We start from the raw sequence: 25,219 nt of genomic DNA on the forward strand, positions 1-25,219 counted from the left end.
ATTTGCATTTTCCAAGTTTCGACCAATATTTCTAATAGGAGCCGTTGTGTACAGTTAATATTTTTGTTTCAGAAATTTAGTTTTCTTTCTTCCATGAGCCCAAATCCATCTTTGCTATGTAGTCAATCATTTTTGCTTAGTGTTGATCTCGTCGCTATACTAAATTTATTTTACTGCACTTCATGTCTTCTACTGGTAAAGAGTTTTATAACTCCTTCCTCTTCCAGAATATTGGTTGTATTTCGATAAATGTAATTATTATTAACACTTGTGTTGATAACTCCTTTTTGAATTACAAGTTTTTTTGTAAATAAGAAATTTAATCTTTTTTTCTTCAATACATCCTTTGCCACTCAGATTTCCTTTCCTCCTGTTCGGTTTGAGTAATCGTTACACTTTCTCTTTTCGGCACTAGTTTGATTAAATCATTCTCGCAAATACAAATCACACTCAATAATTGCAAATATTATGCACTTTTCTGCTCGACTCAGCGAAAATAAAACTTTATGTCTCTTTATTAAAAATAACCATAAATGTTACTAAGGAAAAATGGTTTCGTAAGAATCACTCTATTTTTTGTATTTTTGAATTTTATCTTCTACCTAATTATTCTTCGTGTTTAGTACTTTCCTTTCGAATGAAGATTGATTCGCAAAGGATACAACACAATATTTAATTGCTACTACTTATAACCTATTATGATAATGATGCGAAGAAAAAGGTCTGCTAGGTCTGCTGACTCTAAAAATTAATATTGATTGGTGAAAGTGGACAACAAGTTTTAATTTTTTGCTATGTGGGAGAGTAAATCATAAAACTATACATTAATAAATAAAATTACAGCTTTCTTGCACTTGCTAAATTGAGGACAATTAGATTGAAAAAAAAAATGATGAATGTCACACGTAAAATGAAAAGTTTCAGTGTGTTTATAATAAAACAGAAATAAACTACCTTTTAAGTCCAATTTTTTTCACCTTAAAACTGTAATTTAATATAAAAATGATAGCTAACTTGCTAAAACACGAGTTTTCCAAATTTCTATTTCGGGTAAATTATAAAGTCTGTTGGTACCTTTACTAGCTTGTTATGCATGTTTTATATTTTTCTCTGATTTGTTGTTACTAAATAAATAAAAATATAAACGTTTTATACAAATTTCCGATCATCTCGGAAGCACTAAAATCCTACTGCTTAGTAGCTCCAAATAACTTTGGAGACTTATCTAAAATTAATTCCGTGTCTAATATCAGAATCCCATCTGCAGCGAACCCATGCCATTCTTATCTTTTTTTCCGATAAATGGCTCATGTTTCATTTTCATTTAGCGATCATCAATATTCTATCTCCTTACACGTTCGACCTCTTTTTCCTTCAACTTTTCGGAATTCATGGACCGTTCAGTTTTTTTTTTCATCTAAATCTGGAATTGCCTTAGAAAACATAATCCTCGCCGGCCATGTCAATGGCCCATCGGAATTTTTCCCGCTGAGTTTTGTTGAATATCTTTTCAATTGGAACATCAAACTTCTTACACCTGTTGTTAGGATAAAAAAAATTAGAAGAATTATCAACGAGAAGTTATACACTGTTATTTAAATTTTCTGAAAACATTTATCGTGTAAGAACCAAATAGAATTTATAAGATCGAAAACTTACCAGGCAACAGATATTCTAGGATCGAGATAGTTAAGCTTAGAGGTGCCAAGAGCGATCGTTTTGTTTTCGTCCCTATCCGTTTCTTGCAGTTCGAGCTTCTTCAGTTGTTCCTTAAGGCGCTCAAGTTGTTTACTTTTCTTTTCGTGAGCCGCCTTGTCTCGTGAAACCTTCTTCAGATCCTATTGGTTTACAAATAAAACATAAATAAATGATTTGTGCATCAAATGTTTCCGGAAGTAATGTACCTTCAATTCTTTCTGGCATTCATTTACGGCATCACGTTTAGCTTCGATCTTATCTTTCAAATTTTGCATACTTTTATCGTGGGATTTTGGGACAGCCCGTTGATGGTTACACAAGATGGCCACGGCCCGATTGGCTCTATTGTACGCCAACAATTTCTCCGGTACTGTCATTTCAGGATCGGTTAATTCGGCTAGCTGATTTTGCAGAGTGAAGGAAGCGTTGAATGTACGGAACACTTTGGCAGTTAACCCTAAGAAAATAAAAACAGTAATTTAGTATGTTGATAACGAATTAATTTAGTGTTCTGCTATTTACCTTCCATAAGCTCTCGTAAATGTTCATTCATGACTGTAGTGTTGAGGCGATCGAATAAATCGTCGCCGTCTTTTTTGTTTTCCTTGAATAGTTCCAAATTTTTGAATACCCTTTTTTCGACCTCCACTTCGTTGTAGTAGCGGATTGAATCTTTACCAAGAAAATCGAACACGACCACGTTCTCTTTTCCATTCAGTTCTTTGTGCAGTTCAATGTGCTCCACGCGAAGCGAACAGCAACCGACAGTATCCGCCTGATCCTCGTCCTTTTCGTTACCTGCTCTCAGCGCTAATTTATCGATAAAGTACAGAGCAACGGCTCGTTGCCTTATGCGCATTTCCTTGCTCTTCCATTCTTCACGATAGGTGTTACGAATTTTATCAATATGCTTCAGTAACCGACGGGCAGTCTCATACTTTTGCCAATCCTTCTCTCCCTTAAGTTTGGAACTGGGGTTCAACATCACATACTTGACCTGTCCTTGGACGTTTTCTGTCCACGAGGCCAGCCAAGATACCGAGTTGTCATGACGAACCTCTTTCCACCGATGACCCTCAGGAGCCTGTGGGAAAACGCTTTCCTTACCACAATTTATGATAACATCTTCCGGCATAACACGTCTTTTGACCAAACCCATTTTTGGATGCTCACCGCGTCCACGAAACAATCCCGGTGGCTCAATGCGGAAGTTACCGATCTTTTCTTTATGACCATCGATGATGCAGAACCCATATTCTTTGACCATTTCTTCATTTTTCTCTTTCAGAGCAGCCTTCTCTTCCTTGGTACGGTTTCTGTTAGCCTCGGAAATTTCTGCAAAATATTTGTGCATGTACCTAAAGTTGCACTTGCTGAGATCCTTAATCGTTTCACGCTCCTTTTGGGTCATTGATTTGCGCCAATCTTTGAAAAAGTTATCATTGAACGCATCCTTGCCTGTGTAGTCGTGTTCCAACATCTTGGCATAAAAGCCAGCAATTTCTTCGGCATCTTGCGACAATTTCATTACTTTCCCATCATATTCGAACTTGATGTTATCTGGTAATGGATCATATGGCGGCGCAAAGACAGGGCCCTTGTGTTCCAAAGTGTTCCATTTAACGCCATCTTCACGCTTTTCCTCCTCCCACCTGAAACAAGTTAGTGAATATAAGGTTTTGATTAAAAAAAAACACTAAAGCCTCGTCCACACGAGGAGAAAGTTAGTCTCAAGTTGGTCTCAATGTCCCCTATTTTCTTCGATAGACACTGACAGTCTCATGTTTCCAACAACAACAGACAACAGAACTCCTTCTCGCAACCAAAATCGAGTGTTCCTCCCCCAGTGTGGACTTAGCTTAAAGCCTAGTCCACACTAGGCAACATGAACTGCGATTTTTGTTATGAGACGAACTTTGTTGTCTGTTGTTGTTGTTGGAAACCTGAGACGGTCTCAGTGTCTCCCGAAGAAAATGGGAGACGCTGAGACCGTCTCGAGACGAATCGTCTCCTAGTGTGGACTAGGCTTAAGAACACTTAAGCAACGGTGAAAGATTTATTAATATTTTTATTTTATCAGAACATTCATTATTCCTGTTGTTGGATGCAGATATGCCAATGTGCCTGATTTTTCAGCATTTGCCTGATTTTCCGAGGCTCAGCCTAGGAACCTCATAAGCCCTTGTATTTCCCTGATTTTTTAAAATAAGCCTGATTTTTGTGAATGTGATAAAAATGTATAGTGAGGAACTGCACAAGATACCATTGCTGAAGTGAAAATGTGGAGCGACCATTAAAAAAGGTCATCACTTCGACCGAAATTTCCATATCCCGCTTGCTTTTTATTTCATCAGTCCTTCATTTTTGAAAAAAAAAAATGGTTGGCAACCCTGGTTGGATGTAATCAATGCATTCACGCCGATATCTTGAACAGGATGAATAAGAAATTCTGTACCTTCTTTTACGATGACTCAACAAGACACTTGAATAGAATTGTTTTCTGAACTGGACAACCGTTAAACTGATAGTTCTCTTTGAAAGTAAATTGACTTTTTGAATGAAGAAACACGTTTGAGACAACATCAAAACAAAAATCATTCAAAGTATTAAATAACATTTTACGGAAAAGCCGAACAACACATGGAAATTCAATGACTTCGATAAATGTCACTTTTAATCTACAATACTGCTAAAATGGCAAACGGTGGTGAACATTAGAACTAATCAAATAAACATCCAGCTTAGACACCAACCACCAATCTGACTGTAATATTCAGAGCAAGGTAAGTCAACGAAAAGGTGCAGTCCTAAGCAGTTGTTCTTGATATTTCTCACGCACACTTGCTGATGTGTACGGATGAGAAAGGGATGAAAATTGTCTCTAAATGCCAGTGCAAAATCCGGGAAAACAAAATCGTTTAACACAAACAAGTAAATAAGTTTAGAAACGTATTCCGCCTAAAAGACAAAATTCTGTTTGATAATATGGAAAATTAAAAATATGCTTTTGAAAATCAGTAGTAGATTCTCGTACCTTGTAAGTCTTCTTGTAAAAAAATCGATATTTTCAAATTAATGCAATGTTCTAACTAATGCAGTTATGGTTCACAAATGAGTATGCGTTCAAAAAATATGTCACTCTTTGTTTGTTAAGTTATCCTTAATGGTTTTGCCTAAAAATATCTGACCAGCTTAACCCCTTTCATTTATCCTCGTAAAATTACTTACCATTTCCAAACCTCTTGTTGCTCTTCCTCCTTTTTCTTACGCCCACCTTTGGTCGGACTGCTTACTTCTTTTTTCACCTCGGTTTTTACCTGTACATAAAAAGACAGCAAAAATAAAAATAAAAGGAAATCGATTGAATAGATATCGCGATGAAAATTGTTTAACGATCTTGTGATTTTTTTTTAAGATGAGATATTCTTACCTTTGTTTTCGCCACTACTTTGTTCTTCTCCTTTTTAATCTTTTTCTTTGCCGCACCGTAATCTTCTTCATCGTCATCATCCAGATCTTCCTCAGCGGCACGCTTCTTTTTCTTCTTTTCCTTCTTGTCCTTTTTCTCAGTCTTTATCTTCTTCTTCTTATGGCTACCGTCAAAATCGTCATCATCGTCTTTCTTCTTACGCTTCGACAATGGAACGTCATCTTCAGAGTCAGATTCCTGTTTGACCGGTGCCGAAATAGTGGATTGTTCTTGAGGCTCTTCTTCGCCATCCTCATCGTCACAGGCAGAATTAGCGAGTGGATCAAGCGCTTCCTCTTTAATAACGAACGGAGTTTCGTCGGGACGGAACTGGGACATGGAGTAGTCACATGAGCTGGCTTGAGATACATCAAACGTTTCTTCTTCCTTCTTGATTTCTTCATTATAATGGGTAGGTTCCTGGCTGTTTTCGGTGCCATTGGTCACCGGTTTATCATCGAATATTCCTAATTTGATTTCTTGCTCTGGTTTGATGTCAGACTCTAGTTTTATTTTATCCTTCTTCTCCCGATCCTTATCTTTGGACGACGATGAAGAATGTTTATCGCTGCGCTCCCGTTCCTTATCCCGATGTTTGTCTTTATCTTTGCTGCTGCTGCTACTGGAATGTTTGCTACTGCTACTGCTCTTGTGTTTATCCTTGTCCCGTTCCTTATCACGGGAAGATGAGCTGCTTTTGTGCTTGTCACGATCTTTATCTTTGCTACTACCACTCGACTTTTCCTTGTCCCGATCCTTGCGATCCTTGTCCTTCTCACGATCTTTATCCTTCGAACGATCCTTATCCTTGTCTCGATCCTTTTCCTTTGATCGATCTTTATCCTTGTCCTTAGATCTGTCTTTGTCTTTTTCGCGATCTTTATCTTTCGATCGCTCCTTATCCTTCTCTCGGTCACGATCTTTGTCGCTCTTAGAACTTTTGTGCGAACTGCCATGACGATCACGTTCTTTATCCTTGCTGCTACTGCTGCTGGATTTCTCCTTATCGCGATCCTTATCCCTAGGTAGATGGAAAGTGACACACAATTAAAAAAACATGTTCAAATTTCAAAAACGCAAAAACTACTCACTTGGATGATGACGATGACGAGCTCTTATGCTTGTCGCTGCGATCCTTGTCCCTGTCACTGCTCCGATGTTTGTCTTTCTCCCTGTCGCGATCCTTATCTGAACTTCGATGTTTGTCCTTATCCCGTTCTCGGTCCTTGTCTCTGTGTTTGTCCTTACTGGAGCTTTTGTGACTTTTATGTCTGTCACTACTGCCACCACCACTCCCACTTCCTTCGGCGGAATGCCCATTGCTTACGCCATTCTCGGAGAATCCCCTTCCATCGCCGTTGACAGCCTTGGAATCCTGCGGAAGAACACGCGACAAAAGCTTGAATAAAGTTGAATATAACCAAATATTATCGGTTTTCAGACTTAACACTAGCGCCAATAAAGGGTTGATGGATTGTCATTCAAACTCAAGTTTATGCCATATTCGTTTTCATCTGGTGACCAACCGGTTGTGCACCAACTGCTGTCATCTTCATAAAAAAAAACGCTTAGACAGCACTTAGTGCACTACCGGTGGACCACCAGGATGAAAACGAATATGGCATTAGACATTTTCCACACACACACCTGTGTACCAATGCAAATAATGGCAGAAATTTACCAAAACACAAGGATTTTTTGGGTGAAATTGAATTTGCTTGTCAATGTTTTTATAAGATGATGTGTTTTTAATGCCGTATTTGTTTTCATCTGGTGGCCGTTGTGCAGCAACTGCTGCCATCTTCATATAAAAAAAACGCTTTGACAGCACTTGGTGCACAACCGGTGGACCACCAGGATGAAAACAAACACGGCATAAGCAAGTTCTTGGAATAAAACATTGCAGATTTTAGAATAAGTTAAAATTCAAACTTTGTTGAAAACGCTTCAATTATGAATCTGAAAGGCACATTTGGATGCAAGAAGCGCGTTCAAGAGAAAACTGCAAGCAACCAATGCAATGAAGGTGAGTGATACTCCAACAACAATACCACCACTGATCATACTGACTGGACACTCGATTTCGTTCCTTGGATATTTTTTCCAACAGTACGCAATATCTATTCCAGAGTGCGCATCGATCGATTTGAAGAAACATTATCCTAGTTACAAATTACCAACCAACTTTCGAAAAAAAATAGGCAATTCCGAAGATAAAATCGGGCTAAACAGGTACATTTTTCCTGCAGGGCATTTGAATCGGCAAATTGGTAGGTTCGCCACCTACCTTCGGTATAGCGAACCTGCTAAATTTGACGAAAAAAATTAGCCAGAAAATGATCTAATTTTTGTTATAAGTGTCCTGTCAGTATGATCTGTGATACCACCATACGCTTTCTCTCAAGAATGGTTTATTCTCCCAACTGCGACACTTTAACGAGCTTTAACCTAATCCCTTTTAGACATTTTGTATTTTTAATAAATGACATGTTACAAAATATAGTAAAATACAGTTAATTACCTATATGTATGTCATTGGATTCTATAAAAATGTGATTAAAACAGTTCAACTTTTATCCCTCTATCACGATGAATAAAAGCGAGTTAACATTTTTTTTAATTCGTCTATAAAGCTGGAATAAATATCAATTTTTTTTTTTTGGCATTATTTTTTTTTTAACCCCCCCTCGCGATGTTCCAACTCTGAGTGACAAAATAAGGCTTTTAAATTTGTTCCGGTCTAATACATTTCAAGAGATTTAGGATAAAATAAAGTTCTATAAATTTTAATGTTGGGATATTGTTCAAGTTAATGATTTGATGCTAAATTTTAATTTACTTTCCAGCAAAATTTCAATTTTTCAGGTCTGATTCTGGTTTGGTACGATAAAAAAGATAGGGTTGTGAATCTGGGGTACAACCTATATCAAATTATGTGTACAAACAAATTTTCATTTTATTAGGTTCCAGGCTTAAAGGTTGACATATTATTCTAATATTTGTTTTAAAGAAATCATTTATATTTCTTTCAAAGGATCGTTTGCCGGGAGGCCTAAGGAGCCGAGTGTTATTTTTCGTCTTTCAGACTGGAATCTTTATCTTTTTCCTGGTACACGATTCGATAGACTTTGTGTTATCATAAAATGTTGGATAAATTTTTGATCAACCGTGAATTTATATACAATATGACCTGTATATAACAAACACCGATAGAAAGAAATTTAGGACAATAAACACTCTACAGAATTTTTTTAACGAATATTTTATTAACATAATACCGCGATGTTTAAATTCATGTACAGAAAATCAAGTCAAAGAAATATTTAGTACATGTACTTAATTTTACATTTTTTTTTTGTTTTTTTTCCGGGATTTTAAGCGTCTACGGATTATTCATCATCTGATTTTGCAAATTATGTTTTCCTAGATGATAAGGACATGATGTGTAATTTAAAAAAATTACAACTAGGAGTTAACTAAAACGCCTTTTTCTTTTACAAGTTTTTTTCAGCAATGACCGAGCATTAACACCAAAAATGTACGGAACAATTGTAAACAGCTACAAAATACCGTCTAATGGAAGCAAATTGACAATATAATTAGATTACATTAATATTTCAAAATTGTAAACAACTCGGTGACCCCAAAATTTGACAAACTTATAACGCAAAATAGCACCGCAAATAGCTAAAAGAAAAGAAGTCTCGTACTAAGCCAAAACCGTGCAAGTTACCAAATAGAACACACGAATGTTCTGCTTAAAAAGAGGCAAACACTTTACCGAGCCAGCAACCAAAGTGTTTGGCTGAGGAGAATTGAACTACCCAACTCTAAATATAATAAATAGTATGCCTTTCCATTCCCTACCCGACTGAACCGACCACGGCACGTAACATTCATTTGAACATTTTTATTTCCCGAACTTAGCCGCGGCAAGCGCACATCACGATTCACACGAAATTTCCGTCAAGTCCAAATGAATTGCGAACAAGACCATCAGTTCAGTAGACTCACACCGCGATTCGAAACGAAATTCAAAAAAACCCAAGCAGGCCATCATCAACCAGCTAACATCAGGCAGGACGGGCACACAAAGAGCGAAACAAATGCACAAGTACATGTACGATCAGCCTGATGTGTTTTATAATCAACCCCACGGTACACGGTCGAAAATGGAAAAATTTTGCTAAGTGTTGAAAAAATTGGGACTTGTAATTTTTTTCGGGCCTAAAAAGTAACTTCACCCAATATGGTAGAGATTTTTGTGAAACGAATTTTGGTTCTTGTTTCAGCCGAATCGGGCCACGCAAAATCAAGATATTAATTTTCAAACATTTTCCCTTTTCCGACGACGTGGGACTTAGTCTCCGGACGCCATTTTCTCTTATTAGTTTCGTTCGTACGTTCGCAGCACTGCTGGTTGAAATTTTCTCTAAGTCCCTAAACCAAAGCAGGCTTTGTGCTTTCGGTTGCCGTGTCTTTGGCCTTTCTCCAATGTTAAAGAGTGAGCAAAGTATTTTCTGAAACTTTACAACCTTCCATGGGGAAAATTTACTTACCTGGGAACTGGTCCCTTCAACCTCCACACTCATGGTGCCCTAGACCAGGTGATGTGGCCAATTTGATGGCCAGAAGACACACACGGTTTCGCTACGGCACGTAACAATATCACACACTGCAGCGAGCGAGCAGAATAATGTTACAAGTACCGTCCGTCGCCACTCAGTCAGTTTTCAGTCAGTCTGCCCGTCGACCCAACTCAACCGAACCGACACTGCACTTTGCTTTTTCTCAACAAGTCCGCACAGACTTGTCTTCTTTTCGTCTGATACCGATGTAGAACGAGAAGAAAACTTGAGCACACGTTTTATTCAAGCAGCAAACTTGTCAGCCTTAATAATCCGCGTCAATTGCACTTTTCAATATTGAACTCTTTAATTCAATATATTCCTAAATTATGCTTTTACACTGATTTTTTCCAGAATAAAAGTAAATCTGCGAAGCAACACCAGTTCAAATCGTCCACGAACCAAGCGAAAGCAAGCAAGAAGCTATTTCGGGTTACCATCAACTGCAAGTGTTCCCCTTTGTGATGTTGATGTGCGATTGACAGCTTCGTCTGACAAGCCGGTTTCGGTAAATCCGATTCTGATGGTTGAAGTCCGAGGTAAACTTGCGTTTTCGGGATGCCTGTCATTAGTTAGGCATACCTGTTAGTTAATTCTCGCGTGAGCTTTCACTTTTACCTTAGAATGTTTTTGCGATCGTCGCTCTCCGCAATTGCAAGATTGGGTAGATCGTTTGAAAATAATAGCATTTCTGATTAATAATCAATAAAAGTATTTAATCCCTGTGCGTAAGCCTTACCTAAATTGTGCTGGACGTTTGAATCTGACCGGTATCAGGATCGACATGAAAGTTAACTCTATACGTAATTACATTAACGTAAATTGACGTTTTTGGTCTTAGTCCAAGTGATTGATTGCTTTCATTAAATATTTATCTGTTTTTGCTTTTTATCAACCGAACACAGAAGATGTCCATGATGAGGAATTAAGCTTTTAACATTATTATAAAATATCACTCATCGTAAACCACTGTTTTTTAACATTGACAAAAAATACCATTAACAAAAGGTTCTTATTTTTGAAAGTCACTCATCAATCTGCGATGCCAGCTGGTACATTTTTGACGTTTTGTATATAGTTATAAGGAGAAAATGTACGGCTGTTCTCAAAAGCTTCCTAACTAGTCTAAACTCTCTATATGGAGGACATGGTGTCGCTACCGTTGCTTAAAAACTCCCATCAAGTGACTTTTTTCAAGGGAGTTCGACTGGTTTTACAGAATCATTCTTCGCAACCGACTTCAGTTTCCAACATGTGTTCCTTTGATCCATGAAACATCATCTGAGATGTAAAACGATTTCGTTTTTTAAAAGATTATAAGACATTAACCGCAAAATGTTTTGATCTTTCATGATCCAAAACGCTAACTTTTTTCTTTTTTATTGAAGACACCCACCAACATCATTTTTTGCATTCCACAAACGGTTCATACTTCGTTAAGCGTTTGTTTTATGTGCCCAGCCCTGCAAACACTTAAAACGCAATAATATAAACAACACCTTATAAATGCAATAACAGATGCGCGCGCACGCGATACAATTATTTTAAATCCGCACAAGTTTTTATCATTTTACGTTCTGTTAAATCCCAAAGTATTTATGCGCAAATAAGCAACAGACACCAAATCAGGTTAAAATTTTCCATTTTTGTACGACAAGTATCTTGCAATTTTCTGTTGACAATCTCCCGATGCGTGTTCAAACGGATGCCACCAGCATTCGCGTGGTGCCGGGAAATAAGTTGCTTTTCTGTAAGTATTATAAAAAATGTGCTATGTTTGATAGTAATTTGCTTGGTTATTTCATGAAAAAAACTAACTTTTGCAGCTATCGGAAATGAATTGAATTTATTGTTCCTGTCAGAGGATGGATCCACTCGGAAAAGCTCGCTCCGGGTGCCGGAAGTAACAGACAAAATTCGAGGCATTGACTTCAGACAAGAACGCTCAAATTATGTTGCAGATGGAAGTCTGCTGGTGCTGTTTCATGCCGGCTACCGGTTGTTCTCTGTTCTCTTAAATCAAGTAACTATAATTGAAAAATTTATTAACGGCAGCCAGGCAGTTGTTATAATAATCGTTTTTTACAGGACAACACATTCTCCGAATGTAGCCATATACCAATAAAATGCAACATGACATCTGACATGTTATTTTTCCCGAGCAGTTTGTCTGGTGAAGACGTGTTGCTGATGCACTCTCGCGACCGTATTGACGATTGGATCAGTTGCAGTCGACTCATGTCAGATGGGTCTACTATCTGCCTCATTACGGCCCATGGAGTTGCCATCCGACTCACCAGGTTACAATGCGGCGCCTGGTTCATCGATAACCGCAGCATTTGTAAGGATCGGTCGACCTTGTACTGTTCGACGATCGTGGGAGATCGATGGGCCGATTTGATGTTTCTAAGCGGAACGGCATTGGGCCTACTGGTGGTTTGGAACGTGCTCGGACATACCTTGTGCAGCTTATCGGCTCACAATGGAGTTATCTTCAGCATTCAATGTGATTTGGAGCTCGGAATGCTTGTGACTACGTCCGATGATCGCTCGGTAAAGTTTTGGACCATGCGAGCTCACAATGATTCGCAGCTTGAACTTCACGAAAAAAAATATTGCTTTGGTCATACGGCCAGGGTGTTTCATAGCCAGATCGTGCGAGAAGGCGATATAGTCGTAGTTGTTTCTATTGGAGAGGATTCCAACATTTGCCTATGGAGCTTGGATGGTGAATTAATAACAAAGAAACGTATGGAAGATGGTTCAACTATTTGGAACTTAGACTATGATTCGCAATCCCAGACCGTTTTCACCTGTGCAAGCAATGGGAACATCGGTAAATTTATCATAGCCGAATATCTTTGCCAAACGAGTCGGGTTCTATTCGAAGATATAAGTCCAGCGATTGGTAATGAATATCTGAGTAAAGTGAAGTTTTTAGCAAACGATATGATGGTAGCTGTGACTAATCTAAACAGAATTATTCTGTTCAGCGAATCGAAAATATTGGCCTCTTATACAATCACTTTCAAATGCAGCATACTGGACACATTTGAAAGTCGAATTTTTGTCGCAGGCGACAGTTTTCTCAGTGTATTGGCGTTAAACGAAAAATGCAATACTATAAGTCTAGTCGAAAATCTTGAATTGAGCTTTGTCTCTGATCAATCAACTTCAACCGGTTCCCCAGTAAAGTTCAGTATAATACGTTCCCTGCATTGTTGTAGATCCAATGACTTGATACTTTGCGATAATAACGGTCGATGCTTAGTGTATGATTTACAAACACTGAAAATCAAATCATCACATCAACTGCCAAAATCCGCTGAACGATGGCTTACATCTGTATATTGTACCGAAAATCATCTCCTACTAGCGGATCGAAACGGTAACCTTTTTCTATTTAATAGGGGAAGTCCAGAACCAATCCATAAACTATCCCATCTGCATGGGAAACTTGGAATTACTCAAATAAAGCATCAAGAATCAACACCCAGTGGACAATTCCTGATTACTTCCGGTCACGATGGACAACTGAAAACCATCTTCCTTCACAATGTCAAGCAAACGCTGCAACTGTTTAGCTCCCAAAAAACGCCTATTAGCTGGATTGATCGAATTGATAATGGCTTGATTATGGGTTTCAACGATTCACATTTCGTCGTGGCAAATGGACAAGAAATACTGTTCCAAGTAAACTGCGGCGGAGGTCATCGATATTGGGACTGCCGGTGGCCATCGCGATTGATTTTCATTCAGCACAAAAGACTACGGCAGGTTAAACTGCCGATGGCGATTTCGGGGCACGGTGGCTGTGATCTGCTAACGATACCTCGGTTCGGTTGGTATGCCAAGGCGTGCAATGATGCAGAAGTGGTCGAGTGGAGCGATAACGTTCGATTGATTATTTCCGGTGGCGAAGATAATATCATTCGTGTAGATCGGCTAGCAACAAGTGGGGACAGAGTGGAGGTAGGTTTTCATCCGTTTTAGTTGTTTCTCTACTGGATACTCAATATGTTTTTGTTTTCAGATGGTACCCGGTATCCAAATCCATAGCCACATATCCAGCATCAAAGCATTGCTTTGCATGGAGCACCCATGTGAAAGAGGAAAGTTGTTACTCATCTCCGCCGGAGGACGTGCTCAGCTCTGCATTACAACTCTTGACATGCTAACGATGCGCTCAAAGGAAGTACTTCGCTATATGCTTCACGCCTCGGACTCTGAACGATCCCGGTGGCGCACGAATCGCAACGTCGCATTCGATCCCGAAACACGGTTCATGTGTGTAACTGCAGTTTCAACAGCGCCACAGGAGCTCAAATTATTTGTCGGCTGTTCGGATGGTTTTTTGCGCCAATTTTCATTGTCAGCGGAAAACGATGGTTCTTACAATCTGCACCCAACTGACGAAGTTTACTACGGAAAGTGTTTTCTTCGCCTAGCGAAGCTTATGATTTCTGGGAGATCAGTGATTCTAACGATGGCCACTGATGGTTTGATTTGTTTTTGGGATGCCGAAAACGCGAAGAAACCTTTGTACCAGGTGGAGCATCATAAGAGTGGCATCAATTCGTTCGATATTTGGCAACTACCTAAGGAAGGCGGATTTCTGTTGGCCACGGGTGGTGATGATCAATCTGTGGTTGTAAGCAAAATTAACCTTAAAGCAAACGAATTCGGGTTCTGTACAGAAAACCAACTTAGATGGGAGGGCGCCCATAGTGCTCAAGTTACCGGGATTAAATTCGCCGGACCGAGTTCTCTCTGGAGTACGAGTGTTGACCAAACCGTTCAACTTTGGTGCTTCGAAGGGTTCCAAAAGATGACTACATTGAAACGGCTAGTGACTTGCGTGGCTGATATCAAGGGCCTCGTAGTGTTGCCCAGTGGACCACCCACCGCTTTTGTTTACGGGTGTGGTTTCGAATTCCTGGATTTGGACGAAGAGTCTTGAAGGCGAAACGAATGTAAATTTATTAAGTTATCCAAGTTTTGAATTATTGTGTCTTTTTTCGGGTATGGCCCCGTGATGGACAACTTAGTCATTCATATGCATTTACTAGATATGAAATAAAAGTTATTTTTGAAGCATATATTTTAATTATTCTTGTATTCCCCCAAAAGATGCTATGATATGAAAGCAAATTTCTATTTATTTTTTCTTTTCAGCTATTTGAGTTAAAAAACAATCTGGAAATTTGATTTCCTTTTATTTTCTTCAGTAAAAAACTAAGAATTCCATCAAAAGATTTTTTTTTATTCCTTTTTTCTCAGGGATTTTAAACCAAATTCTATCAAAAGAGAAGGAGTGAGAATAAGTTTTGTCGATGGTTCCCACTGTGCAACATCAGCCGATCGAGGACAGCTTTCAACGGCAAGTTGGAACGCCTAGCGCTAGAAGCGGTTCTTATTGGAGGTTGGCTATAAATGAAAGAGTGGATCGAATCGTTAACCAAGAAAAGGATTCCCATCTGAAAGATATAAAATATCACTCGGCTTCTTAGGCCTTACAGCAAACGAGCCTTCGAAAGAAAAATAAATGATTAAATAAAAAAAAATTAGAATGAATCGATCATTGCAATTGATGATGCAATCTATAGGGGAGAGTGGGGATACTTGATCCCTTTTTCTTATTTTCACCATATCTTTTTGGAAAAATTTAGCAACTCGTCGTCTTTGACATTTTCTGACAGCTTGTAACTTCAAGTTTCTATGCTCCAAAAATTAGATCGATACTTAAACCCATTGATGAACTAGAAGCATTTTCGTGGGAGTAAAAAAATTGCGATTTTTCTGAAGTTAGGGGAGACTTGATCCCCTATTAAAGAAGACTTGATCTTTTATTCAGGAAGCCTTAATCCGTGTATAAAAATCAAACAAAACCTCAAGATAGAATGTTTATTGACTATTTTGATCATGTTTGTTCTCATTTCACAAATTTATAGCAAACATAGATGAAAATTCTATAACTTTGTCTCAACGCTAATAACATTGCATACTTAAAGGCGCTATTTTTTATAATTAAGAGAAAATTAATTATTTTTGCTCTTTTCTTCAGACAATTGTTTGATATATATTAGTTTTTGGATAAATATTAGTAATTTCGTAATCAGCAATCATAACGATCAATTCAGAAGAAGAATATGCCGTTTGGAAGGGGGGATCAATTGTACCCAACTCTAGGGGATCAATTGTACCCATAATCAACGTTTTAGAAAACTTTTTCTGAAAAAAGTTGAGAGTTTTCCATTGCTTTGAAAATATGGCATTATGTAGTTCATTTTACGCTCAAACGATTGATACATTGGAACAAATATTTTTTTCATAATTTTCCCATGTAAGGAACATTTTAAAGTGATGGAAAAAGATCTTCAAGTTACATTTTGTGAAATTTTTCAAACAAAGTTCAATTACACAAACAATTATTTTGATAAAATTTTTTAAGCTACAAGCATTGTTATTTTGCTCATTTTGGCACATTTTTCTAGAACATTTGATCTTTGTAAGACATTCCAGTTTCGAGATATAGCTAAGGAATCAAGTATCCCCAGGGATCAAGTATCCTCATTCTCCCCTACAGATTATGGTATGTGGTCTATACATGTATCTATGGTTCCTTATTAGATTTCTAATTTCATAGTTACATTATCGGAAGAAAGCTGACCGTTAAATTAGCGGATCCGTTTTCAAGAAAGTTTCCTGCTACATCCGGGTTTCCGCAAGGGAGCCACCTAGGACCGATTGTGTTTCCCATTTACTTCAATGACGCTCTCTTATTTCTTGACGGACCAAAACTCGCCTACGCTAATGATCTGAAATTGTTCAACGCAATTGAAGGCCCTGAAGATACTGCTTCTCTGCAAAGACAATTCAACCTTTCTGCTATACCTGGTGCAACGACAACTGCCTGACGTTGAACCGAAGTAAATGTTCCGTCATAACTTTTTCGCGCAAACGGCATTCCATTTTCGCCGATCATTTCTTTTCGGACCATTTAATCGTTCGTGTTGACCACATAAAGGATTTAGGTGTGGTTTTTCAACAGTGGCTTGACTTCAAGGCACATAACCAACTACATATAGTTGATAAAGCTTCTCGATGTTTGGGCTTTTATTCCGTGTTACAAAGGATTTCAGAGAAGTGTACTGTTTGAAAGATTCTACTGTAGCTTAATTCGCTCAATCCTGGAGTATGAATCGGCCGTTTGACGCCCCTTCTATTAGAATACCACTGATCGGATTGAAGCTTTAGCACGACGTTTTCTGTGGAATGCTACTACCTTCCAGATATGAGACCCGCAGCAACCTCATTTGCTTCGACACGCTACAAGCCCGTCGAGCAGCCATCCGGCCTTATTTATCTTCGATATCCTGGCAACGAGAATTGACTGTCCATCGCTTCTGGAATCGGTTAACCTAAGTGTTCGATCCCAAGGACTACGAAACCGAAATTTACAGCTCTACACTCCCCCCTTCGTCAGAACAACTGATCTAATCGGCGTTATCAGGACGTTCAACCGTTAATCTAAACACTTTGATTCGAGAAATTTATTCAAAAATAAAAATTGATTGCGTTTAGACGAGTGAAATTTGTGTGGTCTTTTTATATATAATTTTAATAGACTTGCTCCGTATACATTAAATTATTGGGATCATCCATTGATATGTTATTTAATAAAAAAAAATGCGAAATCGAGCTACAAACCAAGGTGGAAACAAATTATTCAGTTGGTAATCTTAAACCTATTTTGGCTTGGAACTTTTCGGAGATTTGGAACAAAAACACAGGATTGGATTTACTGTTTCTTATTCCCTTTATTCATCATTTCCATTGGCATATGTATTATGTATGTAGTGTCTTTTCTGTGTTTTTGTATAATTATGTACCTAGCATTTCAAATTATAGTGTTATTTGTTCCTTACGCTTCCCACCAGATTACTGGTTTTCACTCGCTTCTTTTTAGTAATTTGTTAGTTTGTATATACCAGTGAAGTCATGCGCTATAATAGCTACATCCGCGAGTCTTTCAACGTCACATGTATGTATCTTGCGTTTTCTTATCTCTTGTCGAATTCTCTTCTTCTATTTATTTCCCCCTCTATTGTAAATTTTATTGGTGTATTAATTGCTGTTTGTTAAGTGCAACGCAAGCAATGCGCAATTTCTTCCTCTGTTGGTTATATCCTTATATTTGGTAAATGTTTTCTCCAAAAAATTAGATTACATATTTCTGGTGGTTGTTTGTTATTTGCTTATGTTTTCTTCTACTAATTGGTTTAAAATGTTTCAAGCCTTTGTGAACTCTTCCAGTGCTAGGACAATTTTCACCATCATCGTACGCGTTTTTCGATGCTTATAGTGATAAATTCCATTGTTACATATCTACGCCTTAAATGTTACTGTTTTTTTTTGTTCTTTTCTTCCTCCCTAGTTTTAGGTGGTAGGTAGTTGATTAGACAGTTTAAGCAATTAAATATAGGTCAAACCTATATCCACAATTAATGGTATTATTTTACACAAACATAATCCAATCGTTTAATTCCCGCTTGGAATCAAGGGTTTTATTTTAAAATTAAAATTTAAATATTGCTTGGTTTCGGAAACAAACGATCGACTCAAGTATTTCTTGTCAATAAGCAAAATGTTTACAATCCAAATTTTTACTTCATTGTTCATAATTAAGATCTGTATATCGATGTGTATTAATAGAAAGATGATGATGCTAATTATAATAACAAGTGTAATTTGAAAGGTTTGGATAACAATTCAGTTGTAAGATGAAAACAAAACCGAAAAATTCAAAGCATCCCACAAACACGCAAACACACGCGGATTCAAATCTGCACATAAAATTGTTTTTATTTTTTGTATAATTCATTTTATTTGCAACCATTTAATGGGACTCGATTTCGATTTTTGTTTTGGCACACTCGCTCGACCGCTTGCCTGTTTCATCATCTATAAGGTAATATATATGGAAAAGAAAATACAATAAATGACACGCGTTTGTTTTAAGAGGAAACGATAACAAAATCGATCGAAGGCCAAAATAACAAATCCCACTTTAGCAATCGTAATATGATCGAACTTATATTTCAAATACAATATAGTAAACTCTGTTATTCCTTATTTCAAGACAGGATTTTGTTTTTAATTTACGATTGTTCAACTGTTAAATGCGTACGACACTAAACTATAAAAGAAAAATATAATACAAAAACATTATCTTAAATATTATATACTATAGACGACAAGAAAATATTACGTTGAAGAAAAATACGCCTGTTCATTTTTTTTATTTGGCTCTACACCACTTGCTAGCACTTCCGTTTCCCGAATATGCAGATTTATCGTTCCACAGAAATACGAAACTGTCAACGAAAAGGCGGAAACAAATCTACTTCCAATACTGGCGTAGGACGCAACCAAGCATTCGTTTGAGATAACGAAATTATCTCATCCCAGTTTAAAACAAAAAAAAACATCCTAACTACTTCATTCTCTTCTGCATACAATCTTTCCTACAATTTCTGACTATTTCTGGTTCATTTCCAGAACGAAACTGCCCCTGCATGGGCATCCTATTATCTATTATTGCTGTCCTACGCAAATTCATCGACTGCCACTGTAGTTTCTTCAATTGCACCGTTCCCATTGACCGTGCCATTGCCGTTAGTGATAACCAATTCCACCTCCGGTACTGCTGCTTCCACTACTTCAACCTTGGTGGTGACAGGCACGATGGGTTCCGCCGGAGCTGCTACTGCTGCCACAACCGTCACTGGTTCCGTTGCGGCATTACCGTTGCTTCTGACACTGTCCATGTTCGGGACGTAGTCCATGGCCATCAGGCAGGCAAACACGGTCATAATCATCTTCGGCTTCACCTCAGCTATGTCCTCCGGTAGGGCGTACACCCGGGCACCGATCTTACGTGCCATCGAGACCGCGTATTTGGCATTCTCCAGATTTTCCTGTGAAGAAAATGAGGGGTTGTGAAAACGTTCTTCTTGTAAATTGTTATTTGTAATTTTAATAACTACTACGCAGCCTGTTAGTTACACTTAACTTTATAGTCAGGTTAAGGAAAACACACTTTTTAGCTTCTAAATTAATGAAACAGATTTATGAGATTGTGATTGATATCAATAAACATGAATATAAGTACTAAAAGATACTGCTATATATAGCGCTCAATCACAATTCAATATTAATTTCCATTGATAATTAAAAAAAAAATATTCCAATAAGATCAACTCTACCTCGATAAAGCAGAGCGAAAGCGCATTTGAAACTTGATTTATTTTTAGCCGCACTTTCATATAGCGAGAGAATCAATCCTATAAGAAGGCGTTACCGACTGTTACGCTAGAGCAACTCGAGATTCACTCTCATTTCAAAACCTGGAGAGAGAGAGCATACTTTTTTCCTCGAGCGAGATTTCAAACCAGAGAGGGTCATTCATTCCAAAAGAGAGCGCAATGGAAAGAGGAGAATAAGCACAAATCTAGTGGGTGGTGTTATGCTTGTGCACAAACTACTGATGGCATATTTTTTTTGTTTGTTTCTGTCACCCTGGTGGTGATGGCTAAAGCCAATGACAGCACATCTTGCCGAGTTCTTCTTCTTCTTCTTCTTCGTTTTAGTTTTTTTGGCCAGAGAATGAAACTCTATAACACCATCTTGCCGAGTTGATGGCATAATTTTCTTATATCCAAAATGCTTCAGATTCAAGGAAACAGCTTTGACTAACCTCTGCATTTCCTCCATCCTTCACGTTGTCATAGTTGATGCTGCCCGGTTTGATCGAATCGATCAGATCGATCACAATCTTGCCATCGGCAATAGCCGAATCCTGGAAGCTCTTCAAACTGGTAGTCTTGCCGGCATTCTTCAGCTTCGTGTTAACCCACTGCACGATTTCCTTCTCGATTATTGGATTTCCGGTATTGGCCAATCGAGACAGAATCGACAGAGTGTAGGCACGCATCAGCTGCCAGATCAGTGCTAAAATTGGTAAAAAAAATCAGTTAGAAAATGATTTGCAAAAATCATTGCATTCGAAAGTCGTACCCAGCGTCAGTGTCGCGTTGCCGTCGCTCAAATCTTGTCCGGCAATTCCAACGAGGGAGAACTTCAGCTGCTTGCCCAGTTCCACAGCGTAGTTGCAGTTTTCCAGCTTTTCCATGAACTTACGCAACGGCGTGAACTTCTGGTGCACCTTTTTCCAGTTCACGATGCCCGGTTGGATGATGTCGAACAGCTGGAAGATGACCAACCCATCGGCCAGATCCGAGTAGAGCCAGTTGACGTGCGGCTTCACACCCATCGAGTTCATCCAGTTGCGGTAAGCTGCGGCAAAAGTATAACATTAAATTGACATAAATAAGTATTGTATTTCGTTTTTATGTTTCAAAGTTTTTTCCTAAACTAATTTAAGGGAGAGAACACTCACTCTTTTCTTCACGCGTTTCTTCGATCGCTTCCAGACCCTCGATTTCGTCCGGTTGGTCCAGGCCCGGATGATTGTTGAACAGGTTAGCAACAAATGCCAAATTCAGCTTGTACACGCCATTGACCACATCCTGGGGGGTAACGAACGATCGGCAGTTCAGCTTAGCCGCCTGCTGCAGCATTACCTCAGCACGGTTAAGAGCATTCGGTTCCTGATATGGTTACAAATCGGTTAGTGTTTTCATTTGTTTTTTTTAGATTTAAAGCAGAATCTTACTCGGAGAGCTTCTAGTGAAACGCCAGCATCTTTGGGAGCAATCTGATTCAACAGATAGCTGTACACTTCGGAATCGGATATATCGGACTGGAAGTTGGTGCAACGACGAGCGACCCCAGCACGCTCCAGATGATGATTGACCCAACGAAGCAGGATTGCCTCGGGCGAAAGTTTCAGCAGGTCCTCCACTTGTTCACCATCGGCTAGAAGTGCGGCAAGTCCTGGACAGCTGTCCAGTGTAATATGACTGAAAAGACCGATTCGGATGATTTGCCACAGGAGACCTAGCACCAGATGTGGTTTTCCCTTGGCCAAATCATGGGCATCGATATTTACAATGTTACACCCAATGGCCTGCGACGACACCAGCGCAAGGGTCAAATTTTCGAACTTGGTGTAGACTGTAAGGTTCTTTTTGTTGATGGCTCGTTCGTCGATCGTATCCGGACAAGAATGGTTGATAATTTTGCACAGCAGAATACCATCCTTGATTTTGTCGTACAACTGTTTACCTTCCGCGTCCAACGGAAGCAGATGTTTCAGGTCCTGATCGTGCACCAGATTGGAGTTGATCCAATCACTGAAGGCGAGCTGTTCTTCGATGCGTACCGAATGGGTCGTCCCGACTGCCGAAGAATCGGACATTCCTCCGAGGGTTTCCAGGTTTTCCTTCTTCGAAACGACGGTTTTGAACGTGCTGGCCACGTCTTTGGCCTTGAGGTCCAGGCAGAGCGCCTCAAACTCATCGTAGGATAGTTTGCCCACATGTTGCGACCGTTGCTTATTGCTGTACTCATCGATCATCAATCGTACCTGGTAGCCAGGCAATTTGAAACCCACCTGATCCAGAGCATCCTTCAGCTCCTTCAGCTCAATGAAACCATCTTTATTTGTATCGATCTGGGAAGAGAGAGAACAAAAAATACGTTAAAAATGTAACACCATCAACTTTTATCATAAAATGGGATAGACAAGGTCAGCCAGCAAAAATAAATGATTCCAGTATCAAATGGGTAAGTACCGCTTTCGTTTGTGGCATATGTTAATCGGGCCTTCAACTTGACCACCCAAATAAAGTCTGGGTTGGAGGCCGGTTGGCACCTCAACGTGACAATCGAGCAGCTAATTATGGAACTGTTTGAATGCAAGTCGGGGAATGAGCGCGTTCATTGCACGCACCTCCCCCCGTCAGCTGATGGAATCGTGCTACTAAACCCGACCAACGTATGCATTGTGCTAGAGCTGTTTGGCTCAACCAGTCATCGGTGCGGCGCCTCGAAGACTGACATGCGTACGGAGTTTAGGTTTGAGACTTGTTTTGAAAACGAAAATAAAGGCACGTGCTGCTCATATAAAAAGCCTAATGATGCTACTTTTTCAACACGTGACTGATGAGGGTAAGGATTAGGTGAAGCAGTTAAACGACGATACTCCTAATTACTGGTAGGTAACTGTAAAGTAATGTTTTATTGACTAATTCGTAGATCTAAATGTTTTTCTCAATGACCACTGTTTGCAGTTTGATGAATTGACCATTAGTAGTTAATAACCTGAATTTTTATTTTTAAAGTGGGTGTAAAAACTACGCAAACATAGATGATTTGTCAGAATCAAATTTCCTTCGCAGACAGACGAAAGGGGTCCTGAGGTAATTCTGTGATTTGAGTAACGAAATATGTTCAATTGACATCACATGGTTGGAAATCAAGCTTAAATATACACCTCAGTCGGGTAGCTTACGTTGGCATGCAATCTGTTCCTCGAATTAGGTGCAATTCGGCTTTTATTGCACGGCACCCAACAATAACAACAAAATACTGGTAACATTTATTTTCAGTTCTTATCGGCAGAAACCCAACTGCGAGAGCTTAGAGATATTTTGCCGAATAGGTTTGTTGTTTGTGTGAAACAGCTCTAAGTTTCCACCGTTTTCAACAACTTTGTAGAAATTTTTCGATTTATATCACAAACTTGAAACTTAATGCCATTTCATGTGTTGGTTGGCCTTCGAGTACTTAGGTGCCTACATCATCATCGACATATTGACATTTGTCGTCCTCGATAAGAGAGTGCGGTTATCATTGTCAAGTGTAATTATCGCTCGATATCGCACGCTCGAAAAGCTGATCGAAGGCCAGTCAACAAAACTAATCGAGTCAACTCTAACGAGGAACTTATTCCACTGATGATTTGGTATTTGTTTAGTATGGTTTTTATCGAAAAACCATTTCCCATTTTTCGCGCCCAACCAAATTTTCAATTTTCCGCATATTCCGTTTCAAATTCCCATAGAATTTGAAATCAATCAAGCTGCAATAGACATTGATTACTTTTGGCATATGAAGTGCCGTAAAGAAAGAACTAGCTTCGTTAACAGTTGGAACAAGAGAGAGAAATTTATTCAAAAACTTTACACTGGTTACTATGATTATTTGCTACTATTAAACGCCTGCTGCGTTTAACACTCCTCCTCAAATTATTCAGGAAGTAGTACATGGATCATTTTTCAAGTCGCACTCGCTGAAGCGGCTTTGCCAGGATATGAGCAACGCCCTTCTGCTTTAAGTCGCGAACGAAGAAGTATAGTGTGTGTCAATATGCTTACTTCGTCGTTCGACCTGGTCACTGTCAACCATTTTGATGCAGCTCTGGTTATCCTCGAACACCTTGGCGGGCCAAGACTGAGGGACACACATGCTTGCTTCCTGGATCCTCAGAATATGATGCCTTCTCCGAAAAATACTGCGTGGCCAGTTGGCAGTTGGATTTTCGGTCCCGAACATCACCGACCCAGTTCGCATCACGTACATTGCCAACTCGCCTTCTGTGGAACCAAGTTTCAGCTTGAAGTCGGCTGTTGCATTTAGGTATCGCATCGCACGCTTTGCCTCATTCCAATCCAGTTGATTTGGGCAGCTGGATTTTTGAGCTAGGATGGATGTACTGACAACCACGTCCGGCCTGGTATGAACAGCTACGTAGCGCAGACCCCCGATAAGGATGAGATATCGTTCCTTCTCCCCGTAGTTCGGATCAAGAGGAATCTTGCTGGGTTTGGCCTCCCCGAGACCAAATTCTTGGGTTGACTTCCGGATGTAAATACTGCTGTTGGCTAAGCTGGAACCACCTTGACCCCATCCGGACCACGTACAACTTCCATGGCAAGAAAATGGTCGATGTCTGCAAGGTGTTGATTCTGAAGCTCGTCAAAAGACCTTGGAATATTTCTTGGAACTACTCCTCAGTCTCGGTTATCACCACCTTATCGTCCACGTGAAAGCACGGGTCTGCTTTCACGCTCCTTTTTTCAAGCTCAAAATTAAGTTTGACCGTGGTTCAAAACATAGTTCGATTCTATGAACTTACAGTTGGTTCAAAACGGAGTTCGAACTGCTAACTCAAAACTGATCGCCTTTTTCCATCGGCGAGGGAGCAAAGCTGAGTTTGAGCTAATGAACTAAAAATTTAACTTTCTTTGTTGGACTGAAAAGCGAGTTTAATCCAGCAACCAACGAACACGTCGCAAAACTTTGCCGTTCCGGAATAATTACCGGAAGATTATGAAGGAACGTCATAATGCCACCGTTGTCAGCGAAACAGCCTTCGAATGACAAAGATGCCTATCAGAACTTAGTTTTGCGATTGCCCAGTCGACTTCAAAGTGAGGGCTGCCACTAAAGTGCTGTT

General features: G+C 39.2%; 3 protein-coding genes across 8 annotated transcripts in view; 1 reads left to right on the top strand and 2 right to left on the bottom strand.

The window, feature by feature from the left end:
- Window positions 1–284: 284 nt before the first annotated feature.
- On the bottom strand, window positions 285–10,366 carry LOC129743653 (DNA topoisomerase 1-like). 2 transcript variants are annotated; one of them, XM_055735741.1, is made up of 8 exons: window positions 9,727–10,366; window positions 6,259–6,542; window positions 5,129–6,188; window positions 4,927–5,015; window positions 2,221–3,350; window positions 1,905–2,155; window positions 1,660–1,838; window positions 285–1,537 (listed from the first exon to the last, which is right to left on the bottom strand). In XM_055735741.1, the coding sequence occupies exons 1-8, from the start codon at window positions 9,757–9,759 to the stop codon at window positions 1,435–1,437; spliced, it is 3,129 nt and encodes a 1,042-aa protein (XP_055591716.1). In that variant the 5' UTR covers window positions 9,760–10,366; the 3' UTR covers window positions 285–1,434. The 2 variants fall into 2 exon arrangements, with proteins under 2 accessions (XP_055591716.1, XP_055591724.1); XM_055735749.1 differs by lacking the exons at window positions 4,927–5,015; window positions 5,129–6,188; window positions 6,259–6,542; window positions 9,727–10,366 and adding an exon at window positions 4,154–4,348.
- Window positions 10,367–11,341: 975 nt separating this feature from the next.
- On the top strand, window positions 11,342–14,895 carry LOC129739644 (WD repeat-containing protein 6-like). The gene is made up of 4 exons (XM_055731126.1): window positions 11,342–11,545; window positions 11,622–11,818; window positions 11,884–13,767; window positions 13,829–14,895. The coding sequence occupies exons 1-4, from the start codon at window positions 11,485–11,487 to the stop codon at window positions 14,753–14,755; spliced, it is 3,069 nt and encodes a 1,022-aa protein (XP_055587101.1). The 5' UTR covers window positions 11,342–11,484; the 3' UTR covers window positions 14,756–14,895.
- Window positions 14,896–17,590: 2,695 nt separating this feature from the next.
- The window catches only part of LOC129743678 (plastin-1-like), a 102,779-nt gene continuing 95,150 nt past the window's right edge, over window positions 17,591–25,219 (bottom strand). For all 5 annotated transcript variants that reach the window (XM_055735784.1, XM_055735768.1, XM_055735793.1 and 2 more), the window contains 5 exons: window positions 21,533–22,432; window positions 21,257–21,467; window positions 20,875–21,153; window positions 20,555–20,808; window positions 17,591–19,775 (listed from right to left, as the gene is read on the bottom strand). In XM_055735784.1, the coding sequence (XP_055591759.1) occupies window positions 19,404–19,775; window positions 20,555–20,808; window positions 20,875–21,153; window positions 21,257–21,467; window positions 21,533–22,432 (2,016 nt within the window). In that variant the 3' untranslated portion in view covers window positions 17,591–19,403. The remainder of the gene's footprint in view (window positions 19,776–20,554; window positions 20,809–20,874; window positions 21,154–21,256; window positions 21,468–21,532; window positions 22,433–25,219) is intronic.

This window comes from Uranotaenia lowii, chromosome 1, assembly GCF_029784155.1.
Source record: "Uranotaenia lowii strain MFRU-FL chromosome 1, ASM2978415v1, whole genome shotgun sequence".
Lineage (NCBI taxonomy): Eukaryota > Metazoa > Arthropoda > Insecta > Diptera > Culicidae > Uranotaenia > Uranotaenia lowii.

Excerpts from the sequence above, each read along its gene's own strand:
- LOC129743653 (XM_055735741.1), bottom strand. The coding sequence starts at position 9,759 with ATGAGTGTGGAGGTTGAAGGGACCAGTTCCCAG. Across the intron at positions 6,543-9,726 it reads TTGAAGGGACCAGTTCCCAG|GATTCCAAGGCTGTCAACGG; the intron begins GTAAGTAAATTT and ends GTTCTTCCGCAG. Across the intron at positions 6,189-6,258 it reads TCGTCATCGTCATCATCCAA|GGATAAGGATCGCGATAAGG; the intron begins GTGAGTAGTTTT and ends CCATCTACCTAG.
- LOC129739644 (XM_055731126.1), top strand. The coding sequence starts at position 11,485 with ATGCGTGTTCAAACGGATGCCACCAGCATTCGCGTGGTGCCGGGAAAT. Across the intron at positions 11,819-11,883 it reads TCTCTGTTCTCTTAAATCAA|GACAACACATTCTCCGAATG; the intron begins GTAACTATAATT and ends CGTTTTTTACAG. Across the intron at positions 13,768-13,828 it reads CAAGTGGGGACAGAGTGGAG|ATGGTACCCGGTATCCAAAT; the intron begins GTAGGTTTTCAT and ends TTTTGTTTTCAG.